A 17,312-nucleotide genomic window follows, 5' to 3' on the forward strand; every position below is an offset into this window, starting at 1 on the left:
ACTTTGCCTGACTAATGAAATAAAAATATTGGAGGATAGTAATTCATTTGAAAAAGAATTACGAACGCAAGTTCGCGATTATATTATGAATATAGGTAGATAGATAAATAATTTATTTGCATTACTTACAGCACACAAACAGCAACAGAGACAAATGCAAAGTAAAAAAAGATTTAAAAAAGATACATGTACAAAAAATAAAAATAAAAAACAAAATCATTCTGCATAAAATTTGTAAAAATTTTTTTTTTCTTCATGCGTGCGCCACAGTAATACAAAATACAAAAATATATTTAGAAGAAAACAAGTGTTCCATGAATCTGTGCAACCAAATTTGAAAATTTAATACTTTAAATTAAATTTTTAATTTTTTTTTAATTTTTTAATAGTATCTAATAGTAGTAGTTTACTACTAGATAGGTATTTTAAGATACGTAATTTCACATTCATACGTAATACCTTTTTTATACGACTTAGAATGGCAAACAAGCTGACGGCCCACCTGATGGAAAGTGGTAACTGTCGCCTATAGACATGAGCAGTACCACTGACATAACAGAGTATACTATTTCGCCCATAATACCCCCCATACGTTGCCATTCCTGAGGACTCAGGTGTTATTCCTCTGTACCCTGTAAATTCACGTCATATCCCACCCTTCAAACCGAAACACAGCCATGCAAACAACTGCTTCACGGTTGAAACACAAATGGGACAGAGATACACAAGCAATCGACTTTTGTACAGTCTTCCTCTGGTGGTCCCTCTTTCTTATCACATTCTCTTCTCTTCGGATCGTATTTACACTATTTATAGTAATTCACTTCAGATTGAGTGGTGTCATCCCAAACCATTGCACAAAGATACCTTTGACATTCTCTATCTACGCATTTGGCGTCAATCAAGAAATGAAATTCCAAATTTTCGGTCTTAATTTTGTGTTTTTGTTCATACCAAAATCGATTCAGTAAATGAAGTTTAACATTTATATCCTACCATAAAAGACCAAAGGAACGATATTTTAGCATTTATAAACGGTATGTATTATGTAATTTTAACATGAAATGGCGTGTTTCATTCGGTCTCGTAATTTTGAAAAACATTACATATAAGCCCTCAGATACAATCACAGACATAGTACAAAACTACAGAGATAATTACCGAAATCTTTAAGATAATCCTTTTTTAATCTTCATGTTTCTTTTTTAATCTGTCAAATATGAAATTCGTAGATTACGGTTCTGATTCCGTGATTATTGATGTAAAAATAGATATCACACAAATTACTATAAAAAAACATGTCTGTATTATTTAGATGGATTCACGGAGGAGATAAGATAAAACGGCAGACAAATAAGTTTAGAGATTTATATCTAGCTAACTAATAAGAAATACTTACGTAAGCCTAAATAAAACTAAAATATTTTGTACAAAAGTCGATTGCTTGGGTATCTCTGTCCCATTCCTGTTTCAACCGTGAAGCAGTTGTGTTTGCATGGCTGTGTTTCGGTTTGAAGGGTGGGATATGACGTGAATTTACTGGGTACACAGGAATAACAGCTGAGTCCTCAGGAATGGCAACGCATGCGGAGTAACATGGGCGAAACAGTATACTCTGTTATGTCCATGGTACTGCTAATGTCTATAGGCGACGGTTACCACTTTCCATCAGGTAGGCCGTCAGCTTGTTTGCCATTCTAAGTTGTATAAAAAAAAAAGTTAGTAATTGTAGATTGTGACGAAAAGTATAAACTTAGTTTGTCAGCGATTGCGTGAGATAGAAGCAGTTGAAGAAGATCCTTGTCCAGCAGTAAGACACAATAGGCTATAATTGGTTGATCGAGTACAGTTTACATGCTTAGTCTTAGTGACCATTTTTACTTAGCATTCGCTTCAGCTTCTCTCATAAGTTGGATTAGCTTATTATAAACTTGCACCTTTGCATCAGTTGCCCAAAGGTAGTCTCGATGTGAAAAAGTCGATCTCTGTATTAAGTGCATACCGGCTACATTGGGCAGCCTTTCAGCTAAATGCAATACATCTCTGTAGTCAGTAGTTACATCACCAAAAGAATAATGCAGGTAGACTGGGGCTGTAACTTGTGAGAGATTGTATAACGGTGCCACAGGGCGATCGTATGTTTCAATGTTGAGGATGGGCCGGTGATGATCATATCTTCTGAATTCTTTTATGTTTACGCATTGAGCGTAATGATTCACTTGTCGTATAGACGATCCCGCTGGCATGTGACCGAGAAACACTGGCGATAGTGTCTGCAGAAAAAAAAAATAACCAATTGGCATAGACCACAGAAGTGAATTCTTTTTTTTATCATGTTTAGGGTGATACTAAGTTCTAGCTTTTAAAAAAATGCTATTTCAATCACGGGGAAATTCATTTTTTTTCTTTTTTTTTTATACCACAAAAGTGGCAAACGTGCTTACAGTCCGTCTGATTGTAAACGGTCACTGTAGACTATGCCTGCAGCAACAGTAGTGTCACGTGCACGTTGCGACCCTAAAGAAACCTTAATATACCCTTTTTGAAAGAACTTTTTTTTTATTATTAAAAACTTATCGAATTTACTTAGCAATAAACTTAGATATTATTTATTTATCTTACTAATGTAATAAAATTGTAACTAGACCATGTCTATTTTAAACTTTTGCGTTGATTACACATATTTTAAATACTTAATCGGGTTTTTTCATCACGTCATATATAGGAGATGTTTAAGAAAATTTAATAAGATTAACAGAGGCCATTCATCATTAATAACCATTAATAAATTTGTCTGTCTATATGTTTATTCCGGTATCACGTAAACTACTGCACTAGAGATGTGATTTTCCGAATTGTATTTCTGAAGGTCTAACTTAAACTGTGTGATCTTGATACACCACCATCTAAAAATGGTCTCGGTACTTAATTTTTTTTTTTTTTTTTTTTTTTTTTTTGCTTTTAAAACTACTTAACTTATAAATAATGTGTTTTCTTGTTTGTTTATTTTCTCTTGGCACATCAACAGCTCAGACAATCGTAGAAAAAAAATTATACGTACTATTGGAAATGTGGATACCATAAGAGGCGACTAAGGAAACTTAACAGCCGAGGGATGGGCAGCAACATCCTTCTTAAAATATCACAAAACCTTAACTGTGGTTATTAATCTACCCGCCAAACGTGGCAACTACTGGCAAAACTTCTTCTTTAGGCTTATATTTAGCAGTGGACGTTTACCATTAAACCATTAGATGGGTGTGTGCTTGTTTGCCACATTCATGTTATAAAAAATCCTATCTTTATTAGTTTTGGCTTTCTCTTTGTATGGATAGTAAAGTATATCCTTTTAGTTAAAAAATAAATTCTCAAAATCGATTTATAAATGACGGAGTTACGAGATAACAAAAATAATAAAAAAAAGATACAACGGAAATGAGATCCTTCATTTTTTGAAAAAAAAAATTTGAAAAAAAAGTACACATTTACCGTATTAAAATAGTCAATGTCACCGTCCATCAATAGGTAGACACAGAGATCGTGGAATATGTCGCCCTCCTTACAATATCTTGTAGCAAACCAAGTAAATGCAGCCCTATTTCCCAATATTTCACTAAATCCCAATTTCTCACTAGCAAGCTGCAACAATAGAAAATATTTAAATAAGATAACTTAAAACTAATATAAATAATCTGAGAATACTTTGAGACTTGATATGGATTTGTAATTGGTTATTGATATAACATTATGGTAAATCCCCCTATATGGGGTACGCTATGTTAAGCAATGACTACCAGAATAAAGGTACTATTAAGAAAATATAATATCACCTGTGATTTGGATCTAGAAGGTGCATTATATTATCTGTGATGGTGCTATGCAATATATTCAAGCGTGTTTATTTCATTTTTATCATTTATATTTATATTATTATTATTTATTCACATTTTTATTTATAATAACCATATTAGAAAAGTACATCACAAAAATTGCAATGAAAAAATTTCATACCTGCGTAACCGCTTCATACGGTGATATAACTTTATTAAACGGCACTTCGTTATAAACGAAAAATGCGGCAGGTGCCAGCCCTTGAAATGAAATGAACTTCTCATTGTACTCAGGCCTTAAAGAGTTGAGAACGAAAAACGATGTACAACCCTGCGAGTGGCCGATGTAATGTAACTTCGAATGGCCAGTCAGTTCTAAGATATAGTCGACAATGGTAGGTATATCAATATTTCCGATTTCATCCCAGCTGAACCTCCAAAAATCTTGATTACGCCGGTCATCTGGGTCTAAATACAAATTTGCTCTGGAATAGTAGTTTCCACGGGCATTGGCCAACCATACGTCATATCCGGACTCTGCGAGTATATAACCTGTCGAATAATGTCTTGCTTGCAATATTCTATTTAGATAAAACACTTGACTCAACTTTCTCAACAAAATGGCAAAAATAAAAACAGATTCATCCATATTTTATCTTATATAGGAAAATTGTTACTAGACAGTGTTTATTCCAGTATCATGCAAAAACTACTGTACCAAATTATATGCACTGTACAAAAATATGTTTTTGAAGGTGTAACTTAAAATTTGGTGTATGTTTTATCTTAATACATCGTCTATTTCACTGAAATGATCTATTTCACTGATCATCCTACTTCTGAAATCCACACGTAGTAAGTAATAAGCAAAAGGCTAATCTACAATAATATTTATTCAATTTATTTGTATAAATAGTTTTCAAATCATCCTCACCTAAACTTACGTTTGGTCCTTGTGTGATAAAATCAGCAGATGAAGATATAAGGCCGTGCATGGCTAACACAACAGGCCTGGTAGGGTCCGATTCATTATTCTGATCTCTGCCATGAGGGATTCTGTGAATTTCCAAAATGTAATAATCGGGTGTAATCAATTTGTGAATCTCAACCGGATAGCCATATTTCTCGATCAAACTAGGCTGAAAACAAGATGCAAAATATAAGTGATTTAATTAATGCATCTACGTTTTGTGTTGCAACAGAAGATCATTCTCAGCAAATCACATATATTCTTAATGCAATTTAGCAAATAAATAACTTAATGGATCACCTGCTAGAAAAAGTTAACCGTCTCCTATAGACATAAACAGTAGCAGGTAAGAACATCACAGAATATAATATGCCATCTATGATACTCATATATGTTTCCAATTTTAAAGATCTTTTGCTTCCATTCTTCAAACTGAAACACAGCCATACAAATTCCTATACATGGCTTACACCTAAATGATGCGTATGCAGATGTCTTCTGTATAAGGGCTCTGTTTGGGACGTTATAATTATTACCAATCAAATAAATGATACTCATGATGCCCTGCATCAGGTTTATCATATCATCATGGCAATATATAAAATGCCATGATGATGCATGGCAACTATTGGCAACCCCCCTTATAGAGGGATGCCTAAGTTCAGCAGTGGACAATAAAGGCTAATACAGGGTGGCCCATAAGTCCTTAGTAATGAAAAAAATTAATTAAAATAAAACTAATTACACTATGAATAATATTTTTATTTGTAAATATAGCTAGAAAAACGGAAATTATTTTTTTTGTAAATAACGTCGTCCAAATGTAATCCGTTTAATTCAAATTTTACTTTTCTAAGGACTTTTTGGCTACCCTGTATAATAATGTACTTATTATTAAGTTTATTTATATTTTGTAATCTTGTTTCTGTAACGCCACCAATACTTTGCACTACCCATTGTTGGCATCTAAAAAATTATGGGATTATGTCCGTCATATGTACAACTTGTCAATTGTGTACATTAAGGTAAATAAATAAATTTATATAATTTTAATGTAATTAGCTTCTTTGAAAATTTAAGTTTCTACTACGATAAAATTTCAAACAAGTCATATTACATATACATATATAAGGCGATTATCTCTGTCTGAAAAACAATTGACAATATCATATTCATCAACAAATATTTTGCAATAATGACTATTACTAATTGTAGTAACTTTCCATTAATGCCTAAACAATTATTATTAATCTAATTGATGAATGGGCAATGACTATTATAACGGGAATCTAATGCCTAACTAACTTATTATCGCTACTTCGTACTATTATAAGACATAAGTAACTACTGCCTGATGATTTAATCAATAAGCGACTATCCTACTTATTTTTATGTCATCATCATCATATCAGGCTATTAGCTGTCCACTGCTGAACATAGGCCACGAGGAGGATTTTGCTTATAGTTGCCACGCTTGTTAGACGAGTTTGTAGCCTGTTTTGGCTTTTGGTAGTATTTTAAGAAGGACGCTGCCGTCCATCTCTCTACGCATCTATAAGCTCCTTTAGTCGCTTCTTACGACACTCGCGGGAGAGGAGTGGGTGGCCTATCTTGTGCAGAGATTTACACGGCAGGGCACGGTTTCAGTGATTTAGCAGTCGAATAAGAAAATTAGAAATTACTAAATTATTCTAATAACAAAATCATTAATTAATAATATACTACCAAGAACGAAAATGAACCAGATTTTTTTTGGGGTTTAATGCATAATCCGTCACCATCGTCATATTCGCCTTTGGCTCCACAGTATTGGCCACAAGTCTTCAACTAAAAGAGAGTTTTGACGGTAGTTGCCTCGCTTGGCAGGTGGATTGGCAACTGCAGTTAGGCTTTGGATATGTTTTAAGAGAAACGCTGCTGCCCGTCCCTTGCCAATCCCTTTGTCGCCTCTTACGTGTAATATATTTTTATGTATCTTATACTACGATCTGTCTCCTTGCTGGGACAATAAATGGTATGTTTGACGTATACTTTAATGGCGTGCTCAGTATGCGACCTGAGTCGCATCCTACTTTATTTTATTGAATCATGTCTTGGGGCATTTTGCGTATCAGCCTGCGAGTTATGTGATTTACATCCATAAGATCTCCTGCCAGTCTAGTATTGTATTTTGTAATCCTCTCCTTGTAATAATATTGTAATATCTTTTGTCAAACAGTTCCAATATTTAGATCATGATGCAATTGCTCGTTTGTGATAAACCAAGGAGCACTGGTTATTATTCTCAGCATTTTCTTTTGGAATCTTTATAAAATCTGGATATTGGAGTGAGACGCTGTTCCCCAGAGCTGGATTCCATAGGTCCAGATAGGTTTTAGTACCGTCTTGTACAGAATGAGTTTATTACTCAGAGACAATTGTGACTGGTGACCTAATAACCAGTAAAGCTTTCGCATTTGTAAACCCAATTGTTTGCGTTTGGTCATTATATGTTTTTGCCAGGTAAGTCTTCTATCCAGGTACATACCTACATATCTTACATAGTCTGCTTGTGAGATTTCTAAATTGTTAAGCTTCACTGGGGGCCAATACCTTTTTGCAGTGTAAAAGTAACATTGACAGAGGAATAACATCTGAGTCCTCAGGAATGGCAACGCATGGGGGGTACCATGGGCAAAACAGTATACTCTGTTATGTCCATAGTACTACTCATGTGTATAGGCGACGGTTACCACTTTCCATCAGGTGGACCGTCAGCTTGTTTGCTATTCTAAGTTGTATAAAAAAAAAAATTTAGATTCATTATCTCTGATTCTCCACTTTTTTCACCAGGACGAAATGTTATCTAAAGCCATTTGCAGGATCTGCGTTGAAAGCCTATTTCTATGTTCCTTATTATCACGGTGGGCTAACAGACCTGCCTTTTATCCTCATCTATCATCCCTCACCATCACTTAGGGGGCACTACCCCGCTATCGTAGACCATTAGCGCAGGCAAAGTTTCCATTCCATTATCAACCATTAGAAAAACACTTACAGCATCAAGAAGTGCATCTTCGATTATATTCGACGAATATCTATTGTTGCCATCCTCCTTCAACCAGTTCTCGACGTAATCAGCACCGGGCGACCGTCTCGCTGCCACTGCCGTCGCCAAAAATACAAACAATAACATATTGTACATTTTGCAAATTCAAAATGTATAACCAATTCCACACGCAAATGCCACTTAATAACTACGAAAATTATAAAAGTTTTTAACCCTTTTATGTCGTTATCTGTGTCTGATATATCATATTTAAAAAAAAAAGATAATTAATGTATTAACAAGATAAATAGGTACCTAATAATAAAATTCTAATTTTTAGATTTATTGTACGAGTAGGCATAGGTAATATCAAATAGGCGATATGAAATAATACCGAGAATGTATTTCGTTATTATATATTCCGATATATACATATAGCCTTTCCGGTTTAATATCTAAACATTAGATTTCTCAGAATTTTAATAACGAAAACCAAAAAAAGATCATTTTGATATCACCCTTCCGGTCGTATGTCTGTGTATATATTATAATAGATTCCTCTAATGTCAACAAAAATTTGGACTCTTTAAAGGTGTCATTACACCTTTAAAGGGTCCAAATTTTTGTGAACATATTTTGGCCATATTTTATAGTTAAGCACATTTAAAACTGAACTAGATGAGAGCCAATCTTCAAGTCAAATGAAATACATTTTAAATTATATAAAATTCATGCGCAAGTTTGCGTACTGTTTATGCGCAGGCGCTTAGTCTTATACACACCTAATGTCTGTTTTAAACATTGTTACAAAAAAAAATTTCCAAGATCTTCCTCTTTTGCACTAAATTCTTAGTTTAAAATAAAGTATCAAAATACTTCAATAATTAAAGAGACGAATAAAGAAGGTTACATTACTACTGCGTCAGCGTTTACATTGCCTACTGGTCACAGAGTAATAAGGACAAGTGGAACTGCCCGATAATTTCAATTAAAAGCTTATCTGTGCTTCGAGATGGCTTCGAAAATGTCTTTAGTTTTTCTACTTTCTTAGATATAGTAAAAATATATCTAAATGTTTACAACTGAAACTAGCCATACTCATTTCATAGAAGCGTTTAATAACTGATACGAACTTTGCTAGCTTCCTTTTTTAATACCAATTGGTAAAATTATTTATTTAAGGACTAATAAATTGGAGTACAAAGAAGTTATAATATATAAATATATTCACAAGTATAATTCCCAATGATCCTATATCATCACCGGCGCTTTTTCACTATTGCCGTCAATCATAATTCGACCATACAGAAAAACTGTTACCCTCTTTTTCATGAAGACATTAAAACTCTCATTAACTTATTTTAGCTATAGAAGTGTTATATCCTATTCTTTTGCTCTAAATTCTCAATTTAAAAAACAATCTTATAATTCAATTAGATTTGTAGAACGTTTTAGTTTTAATGAATAAGGTGTTAAAATTATTACGGCAAGATATGATCAAATAACCCGTGTTAACTAAACACCGGAGAGTGTAGTCAAGTCTCCAGAACTAGCATGTTACAAATGTGAAGCAATAGACCCTCACCATCATCATATCAGCTGTTAGATGCCCACTGCTACGTCACCACACTTAGCAAAGGAATTGACAAACGCAGTTAGACTTCGGTGATGTTTTAAGAGGGACGGTGCTGCTCATCCTTTGACCATTAAAGAAGCAGGAGATGTATGTAAGGATTTACAATAGAGTCTCTAAATCGATTCTCTTCGCACAGAAATACGGCTCGAAGATAGATAAAAGTAAATACATATATATTTTAAAATACCATTAGATTTATTCAAACATAATTAACATACAATGAGTCTTAGAATTAATTTTTATTTGTTGCTTCAGCCTTCTTCATAAAAGTGATCAACTTATCATACACTTGTTCTTTTGCATCAATCGCCCAAGCATAATCCAGATGAGTGAAACTTGGTCTTTCTACTTGATACAAACTAACTACATTTGGCAATCTATCGGCTAAATATAAAATATCTCTATAGTCCGCAACTGTATCACCCAGAGAGTAATAAAGATATACCGGTGTGGTGATTTGGGAAAGATCGTAGGAGGGTGGTACTGGGCGGCCATATTTAGCTATATTGGTGATCGGTAGATGGTTGTATCTCCTGAATTCTTTGCTATTGGCGCACTGGCCGTAGTGAATAACTTGTCGTATAGAGACGCCGACTGGAGTGTGGCCGAAATATATTGGCGATAACGTCTGCAAATGTAAATAATGACACTACTTGTAATAAATATAATAATAATAAATGGACAAAGTTACAAAAATCCTGAATCTAAAATGAATTTTATAAAAATATTTGTTCTCAGAAAGATGAACATATGAAAAATTACAATGGTTACCATGAATTCTGACTAACCACCTGATGTAAAGTAACTGTCGTCTGTAGACATAAACAGGACTGTAGAAATTACAGAATATATTCTGATGCCTATGCATGCATAGAGGGAGATGGATTTTTAGTTATGGGGATCTAACAGCTCCATTGCTACCAATATCGACCTACCCGCGGTTTCCCCTGACAAACATCTTGGTTAATTATTTATGACTTTACTATGGGTCAATTGACTTGTTTCATCCTCACCTATTATGTTTTCTCGTTGTGATTATTTCTTGTAATTGTTTGTATCTAAAGTAATCTTTTGAAGGTAACAAAAAAGAGTATCTATCTATACTCTTCTACTGCATGCTAGTGTCTCGCCAGCATAGGCCAATGACGTAGGCGAGGTTGTCATTCCATTATCACCCATTAAAAGAAAAAGCGTTACCATTCGTAAGGACAATTATCTTACGCCTGTGTACTCTGTTACTTCACCGCCATTTTCGACCGAGTGGATCAGAGCTACTAAATTTATCCATTTTTTTATGCAACTTAGAATGGCAAACAAGCTGACGACCCACCTGATGGAAAGTGGTAAGTCGCCTATAAACGTAAGCAGTACCATGGACGTAACAGAATATACTGTTTCGCCCATGATACCCCCCATGTGTTGCCATTCCTGAGGACTCAGGTATGTATGGTGTACTCTTACACACTTACCGTATTGAAAAAAGTCGTATCACCTCCTATCGCGAGTATGCTGCACAGACGGTGAAGTACGCTGCCCTCAATGCAATGATTTACAGCAAACCACATAAAGAGCTCTCTATTACCTAATATCTCACCTATACCTAACTTGCTGGCAATATCCTGAAAAAGCAATAAATTTATTTGTTTTAAATCGTACCAACTAAATCATTAATCATTTATGATGTTTATAACACATAACATGTGGATTATGCATTTTGTAAAAATATAAATATTGTCATAAAAGTAAAAAAATCTTATTGTTAAAATTTTCGTAAGTAAACATTATTTTTTAATGTCAGAACTACTGGTTTAACTTGCGTGTAATTTAGTTGAGAACTAGTTTCAGGGCCCTCAATCTTAAGTGGCTGTGACACAAGCGCAGCCTAACTGCGCGCCTAGCTTAGATTAAAGGCAAAATTAAAGGTCCCGAATGGTTTCGAAACTAGTCGAGCTTTCTCAACCCGATTATACGTAAGTTAAACCGCTAGTTATTACATTAAAGGAAATCTTGTCAAAGATAACAGCAAAGTGATTACCTCAAGGGATGCTTCATATGGTGGAACTATGTCCAAAAAGGCATTTTCATTGTATACGAAAAATGCAGCCGGGGCTATGCCTTGGAATGAAATGATCTTCTCATTGTACTCGGGTCTCAAAGACGCGAGGACGAGAAATGCCGTACAGCCCTGGGAGTATCCGATATAATGCAATTTTGACTGGCCAGTCACTTTTAAGATATAATCTATGAAAGCTGGTAAATCAATATTGCCGATTTCATCCCAGCTGAATCTCCAAAAGTCCAGATTACGCCGGTCATCTGGGTCTAAGTATAAATTTTCCCTGGAGTAATAATTTCCTCGAGCATTGCCCAACCATACGTCGTATCCAGCCTCTGCGAGGATATAAGCTGAGAAAAAGAAAAAATTTGCCGTGAGAAATTAAATGTCAAATCTACTTAATATATATATAGACATGAGCAGTACCATGGACATAACAGAGTATACTGTTTCATCCATGATACCCCCATGCGTTGCCATTCCTGAGGACTCGGATGTTATTCCCCCGTACCCAGTAAATTCACGCCATATCCTACCCTTCAAACCGAAACACAGCCATGCAAACACAACTGCTTCACGGTTGAAACACGAAATGAAATGATCTATAAGAGAACTTGACTTTTTGCAAGTAAGACTTAATATTTATTATATATAATATGATTATTCGACTAACAGCAAGCACGTTTTGAACCTCGAATGCTTTTTAATATGGTTGTTAAGGTATACCATCAACTGAGAGAAGAATCAGTTTTGAAAACAATTTTCAAAGCATTCTTACCCAAAGCACTGGCCGGTCCCACAGCAACGAACTCAACCGACGAAGATGAAAGACCGTGCATGAGTAACACAACAGGCCTGTTAGTGTCCGACTCATTATTCTGATCTCTGCCATGGGGTATTCTGTGAGCTTCCAAAACGTAATAGTCAGATGTAATTACTTTGTGAATTTCAAGTGGATAACCATATTTTTCGATTAAGTCAGGCTAAAAGTAGATAAATAATTTCATTTACAGATTTTATTGTTTTTAACGGAAATATCAATAGAATTATCGTCAAGTATATTTTATATCTATAAGATTTCTTCTTATTGCGTGAGAGGAAGTAAAATTTTGAATAGAATTATTCCCAGTAATTTATTAAACATCTACTAATATGATAGTACCGCATTCGAGTACTCTGACACTTCCCTATGGTTGACTGGGAGAGAATGCTTTTAGCATTAAGTCCGCCATGTACACATATTTGTACTAATGAATAAATAAATAAATAAAAATGATCTTTAAAACCCAAAAGCAGATAGTATTATAGAAGTCATCATCACGATATCAGCCGTTATATGTCCACTGCTGAACATAGGCCTCCCCCATAGACTGCCATAGGGAACGATCCTTGGCCACCTGCATTCTTTGACTTCCTGTTTTAAAAATGTTAAATATGGGATGTCCTCTCTATTAATCTGTCCGATTGTGGAGTAAGGGCATACGGGTACGCAACCCCGGCCTCCATAGCTACTACAGTTACAAAACCTATGTCCTCTCCGTAGCTGTAGTATCCCCCATTTTTCCTATAGTTCCTTTCCACTTATCACCTCCTTTTCTTATAACCTATTCCTTTCCCAATGTAACCTATTTCCTTTCCCTATCCGATGTTAAGAAGAGCAGTTCTTTTTCAAAATGATAAGAGAAATTAAAACGCAACTACCCCAGGAGGGTACCGGCACTGCCGGAGAATCCGTCCCTGAGTGCAACTCAGGCAGTCCCATCGTATCTGGGGGGGACAAATTTCTCATCGACGGCGATGCGTTATGCCACGGGTCACGTCATGTCTCCCCTGTTTCCCCAAATGGCAAAAAGAGGGCAAAGGAATGCCAAATTGCAACGATGAATGTTTGTGGAGGTATGGATAGTAAAATAGACGAAGTATGTGAGATGATGAGTGAAAGAAGAATTGATGTATTAGGAGTAAGTGAAACAAAAAAGAAAGGCTGCTCTATTACTACTTATGACCGATATACTGGGTACTGGTCTGGAGTTAATGACTCTGAAAGAAGCAGCCAAGGAGTGGGAGTTATTTTGTCAGAGAGAATGAATGCATCTGTTAAAGAATTTGAATTTGTAAGTCCTAGACTCCTCTGGATACGACTGAAAGTTGGTTTGACCCGTATTTTTCTCCTTTGCGCTTATGCCCCGGATATGTCCAAGCCACCAAAGGTCAGAGAGGATTTCTGGGATAGTGTAAGAGAGATTATGACTAAATGTAAGGAGAATGAAAGAATTATTTTGATAGGTGATTTTAATGGCTGGGTGGGAATCCGTCGCGATGGATATGAAAGGAATTTAGGAATGTTTGGAGATAAAAGAGTGAATGAAAATGGTGAAAGTTTATTAGAAGTATGCCTGGAGAGAAATCTGGTGGTGACTAATACTTTGTTTAGTCACAAACTGATTCATATGTATACATGGCAAAGGCAAACTGAGAGAAGTATGATTGATTTTGTAATTGTGGATGAACGATTGAGAGCGAAAGTGAAGGATACAAGAGTCTATCGTGGTACGAATGTCGGAACCGATCACTTTTTGGTGATATCGAGAATAGGTGGCTTATTCAATAAATGGCGACATCGTCCACGTGTTCGTATGTCAGAAATAGAAAGAGTAAGAGTAGAGAGACTGACAGAAGAACAGGTTCGAAATCAGTATCAAGAAAGATTGAATGAAAGATTTAGAGAGCTACTGAAGAAAGATAACTATGAGATAGAAGAATTTTGGAAGGAATTTAAATGCGGAATCTTTGATATAGCTACTCAAGTTTGTGGTGTAAGTAAGAGGAAGGATGTTAAGATGAGAATGAATGTATGGTGGGATGGCGAAGTGAAAGAAATGGTGGCTCTAAAGAAAAAGGCATGGATGGATTTGTTAGCTACCAGAGCTAATAAGAGAATGCAAGGTAATGTAAGTGACATTGAAAAAATTGCAAAAGAGAAGTATGATGTAATGAAAAAGAAAGTTAAAGAATTAGTAAACAAAAAGAAAGAGGAATGTAAGGATGAGTATGAAAGGAAATTCTCTAGAAATTTTCGAGCTAATCAAAAGCTTTTCTGGCATTTAGTTCGAACAGCTAGAGGTAAAAAGAGAGATCCGAAAATGGGCGTGATAAGGGATATGGATGGTAATGTTATCACGGAACAAAAGGAAGTCTTAGATCATTGGAAGAGATATTTTGAAAGTTTATTTGAACGTGGAAGTGAAAGAAAGAATGTTGAAAATGAAATAATGGACGAAGAAGTTGACAGTGAAAGTGATATAAGTATGGATGAAGTAATGAATGCAATGAAGATTATGAAATTTGGTAAAGCAGCGGGATTCGATAGAATATCTGCCGAAATGCTTAAAGAAGGTGGAGAAATCATTGTAGACCTGCTGTGTCTGCTGTTCAATAAATGTTGGCGGTTCGGTTGTGTTCCAGGTGACTGGAGCAAAGCTGTTATTGTGCCACTATATAAAGGCAGCGGGTCACAGCAGGAGTGCAAAAATTTCCGCGGAATAAGCCTTCTTAGTGTTGTAGGCAAATTGTATGCTAGGATTTTGATTAAAAGAGTGATGAATGAGACGGAAAGTAAAATTTAGGATGTGCAAGCAGGGTTTCGAAAGGGTATGGGATGTACGGATCAAGTCTTTTCCTTAAGGTGCATAACAGAGAAAACCTTAGCTCAACATCAGAAGGTTTTCTGCGCCTTCATTGACCTTGAAAAGGCTTATGATAGAGTGGAGAGGAATGAACTGTGGTCAACACTGGCAATGTATGGGGTGAGCAGCCATTTGATACGGGCATTCAAATCTTTATATAAGGATTCAAATGCCTGTGTCAGAATAAATGGAGTCTATACAGACTGGTTTGGCATTGAACGCGGTGTTAGACAGGGCTGTGTAGCGTCTCCTTGGCTGTTCAACCTATTTATGGACAGTTGCTTGACCGATTTGAAAGGATCTAATTGTGGATTCAGGATGAATGAGTCTCTGTTTAAGACTCTTTTATACGCCGACGACCAAGTACTTTTTGCATCGTCGGAGTATGAATTACAACAAATGGTGACTATAATAAATGAAGCGTATGCAAGAAAAGGTATGAAAATAAATGCGAAGAAGACGAAGGTAATGGTTTTTGAGAGGAATGAAAGTTTAACGGCATGCCAGATTATGATAGGAGATGAAAAAGTAGAGCAAGTGAGTGAGTTTCTATATTTAGGTTCTTTGTTTACGAGGGATGGGAAGTGTGACAGAGATATTGAGAGGAGAGTAAAAGCGGGAAACAGTGTTAACGGTGCACTGCTCTCGATTATGTCAAGTAAAAATGTATCGAGCAAAGCTCGCCTTGCTATAATTCAAGGAGTACTGACACCAACACTCATGTATGGAAGCGAATCGTGGGTATGGCAGAAGAAGCATGAAAGTAAGATAAATGCTGTACAGATGAGAGCTTTGAGAAGTATGTGTGGTATTACTTTAAAAGATAGAGTAAGAAACAGTGTGGTTAGAGAGAAGTGTGGACTGAAAGACGATGTAGTGACAAAAATTGAAAAAGGAATGTTGCGTTGGTTTGGTCATTTGGAGAGGATGGATGAAAGAAGAATTACGAAAGAGATTTATCGAGCAAGAATGAATGGAGATGTCGGTAGGGGCCGCCCTAGACGGACGTATGTCGACCAAATAGGCGACGTGCTGAAGAAGGGCCAAATTAAAAGTACCCGTAACCGACGAGCGTGTATGACAAGATTGATGAATGTGGAAGAAGCGAAAGAGGTTTGTTTGAATCGAAGCATTTGGCGTTCCATTGTTTCTGCCTACCCTAATGGGAGACAGGCGTGACAGATATGTTAAATTTATCTCATGCAGTGCCATACCTGAGGAATATGGTCTTGTTTATGTTTCCTGCAATTTCACAGCCATTACTGTCATATTAAGTGTACAATCGCCAATGTATTTTTTTTTGTAAAAAAAACAGTCAATACAATAGTAAAGTAAATTAAAAAATCAATAAGATTTTTATATTATGAAAAATAATTTATATATTTAAAATAAATAATTTATATATTTATATATTTAATTATTTTAAAACTAATTTTAAAAAGAAGTTAAGTTCTTAATTCGGTCGATTCATTTGTGTTTGTTACCTTATAACTCTGTCAGTTATAAACCGATTTGGACAATTCTTTTTATCTGAAAAGATGTACCAACAGATTAGCATTGTAGAAATTTTATCAAAATCGATATAATAGTTTGGTTTTGAAATTAAAATAATTGATTTTGCTACAATTGAGATATTTTTTTTTAATTACAATCTTAATTATTTATGTTAATCAAAATAAAAAGTTGTGCCATGATTGAAGAGGATTTCTTTTGTGGAACACGATCTTAAAATTGTCCATTTTATTTTTAACACACATATACCATTCCATTTTCACCCATTAAAAAAAAACACTTACAACATCAAGAAGTGCATCTTCGATAACGTCTGATGAGTACCTATTATTACCATCTTGCTTCAACCAATTCTCGACGTAATCAGCACCGGGTGACCGTCTTGCCGCCACCGCCGTCACTAATGTTACGAACAGTAACGGTAACATATTAGTAAACCAAAATGTAACGTCCTGTACTACCTAGCAATTATAACTTACTGATTACAATAAATAATTATTTTGCCTTGTAATTAATCTATCTAGATATTATGTCTACGCTGTTAATTGATATTATCATTAATTATATATATCAAACAAAATAGTATACACATTA

The 17,312-nt window shown here is 35.3% G+C and overlaps 2 protein-coding genes across 3 annotated transcripts; both read right to left on the minus strand.

Annotated features, from left to right (window-relative positions):
• Positions 1 to 8: 8 nt before the first annotated feature.
• LOC113509561 (lipase 1-like) lies at positions 9 to 8,018 on the minus strand. Of its 2 annotated transcripts, none has more exons than XM_026892898.3 (5): positions 7,838 to 8,018; positions 4,765 to 4,969; positions 4,012 to 4,382; positions 3,490 to 3,639; positions 9 to 2,273 (listed from the first exon to the last, which is right to left on the minus strand). In XM_026892898.3, the coding sequence occupies exons 1-5, from the start codon at positions 7,982 to 7,984 to the stop codon at positions 1,878 to 1,880; spliced, it is 1,269 nt and encodes a 422-aa protein (XP_026748699.2). In that variant the 5' UTR covers positions 7,985 to 8,018; the 3' UTR covers positions 9 to 1,877. The 2 variants fall into 2 exon arrangements, with proteins under 2 accessions (XP_026748699.2, XP_031765303.2); XM_031909443.2 differs by having other exon boundaries at positions 4,765 to 4,886; positions 7,838 to 7,994.
• A 1,620-nt stretch (positions 8,019 to 9,638) lies between these two features.
• LOC113509562 (lipase 1-like) lies at positions 9,639 to 17,269 on the minus strand. The gene is made up of 5 exons (XM_052903489.1): positions 17,003 to 17,269; positions 12,299 to 12,503; positions 11,500 to 11,870; positions 10,934 to 11,083; positions 9,639 to 10,092 (listed from the first exon to the last, which is right to left on the minus strand). The coding sequence occupies exons 1-5, from the start codon at positions 17,144 to 17,146 to the stop codon at positions 9,697 to 9,699; spliced, it is 1,266 nt and encodes a 421-aa protein (XP_052759449.1). The 5' UTR covers positions 17,147 to 17,269; the 3' UTR covers positions 9,639 to 9,696.
• Between the last annotated feature and the right edge of the window lie 43 nt (positions 17,270 to 17,312).

The sequence above is a fragment of the Galleria mellonella genome, unplaced genomic scaffold, assembly GCF_026898425.1.
Source record: "Galleria mellonella isolate WM207_F2 unplaced genomic scaffold, CSIRO_AGI_GalMel_v1 utg139, whole genome shotgun sequence".
Taxonomy (NCBI): domain Eukaryota; kingdom Metazoa; phylum Arthropoda; class Insecta; order Lepidoptera; family Pyralidae; genus Galleria; species Galleria mellonella.

What these genes read in the sequence shown, in the direction of transcription:
- LOC113509561 (XM_026892898.3), bottom strand. Translation starts at nt 7,984, where the DNA reads ATGTACAATATGTTATTGTTTGTATTTTTGGCGACGGCAGTGGCAGCG. An exon ending in AAGATGCACTTCTTGATGCT is followed by an intron (nt 4,970 to 7,837) that starts GTAAGTGTTTTT and finishes TCTTGTTTTCAG; the next exon opens with CCTAGTTTGATCGAGAAATA. An exon ending in AGGACCAAACGTAAGTTTAG is followed by an intron (nt 4,383 to 4,764) that starts GTGAGGATGATT and finishes ATTATTCGACAG; the next exon opens with GTTATATACTCGCAGAGTCC.
- LOC113509562 (XM_052903489.1), bottom strand. Translation starts at nt 17,146, where the DNA reads ATGTTACCGTTACTGTTCGTAACATTAGTGACGGCGGTGGCGGCAAGA. An exon ending in AAGATGCACTTCTTGATGTT is followed by an intron (nt 12,504 to 17,002) that starts GTAAGTGTTTTT and finishes ATCTACTTTTAG; the next exon opens with CCTGACTTAATCGAAAAATA. An exon ending in CATATGAAGCATCCCTTGAG is followed by an intron (nt 11,084 to 11,499) that starts GTAATCACTTTG and finishes TTGCTTTTTCAG; the next exon opens with GATATTGCCAGCAAGTTAGG.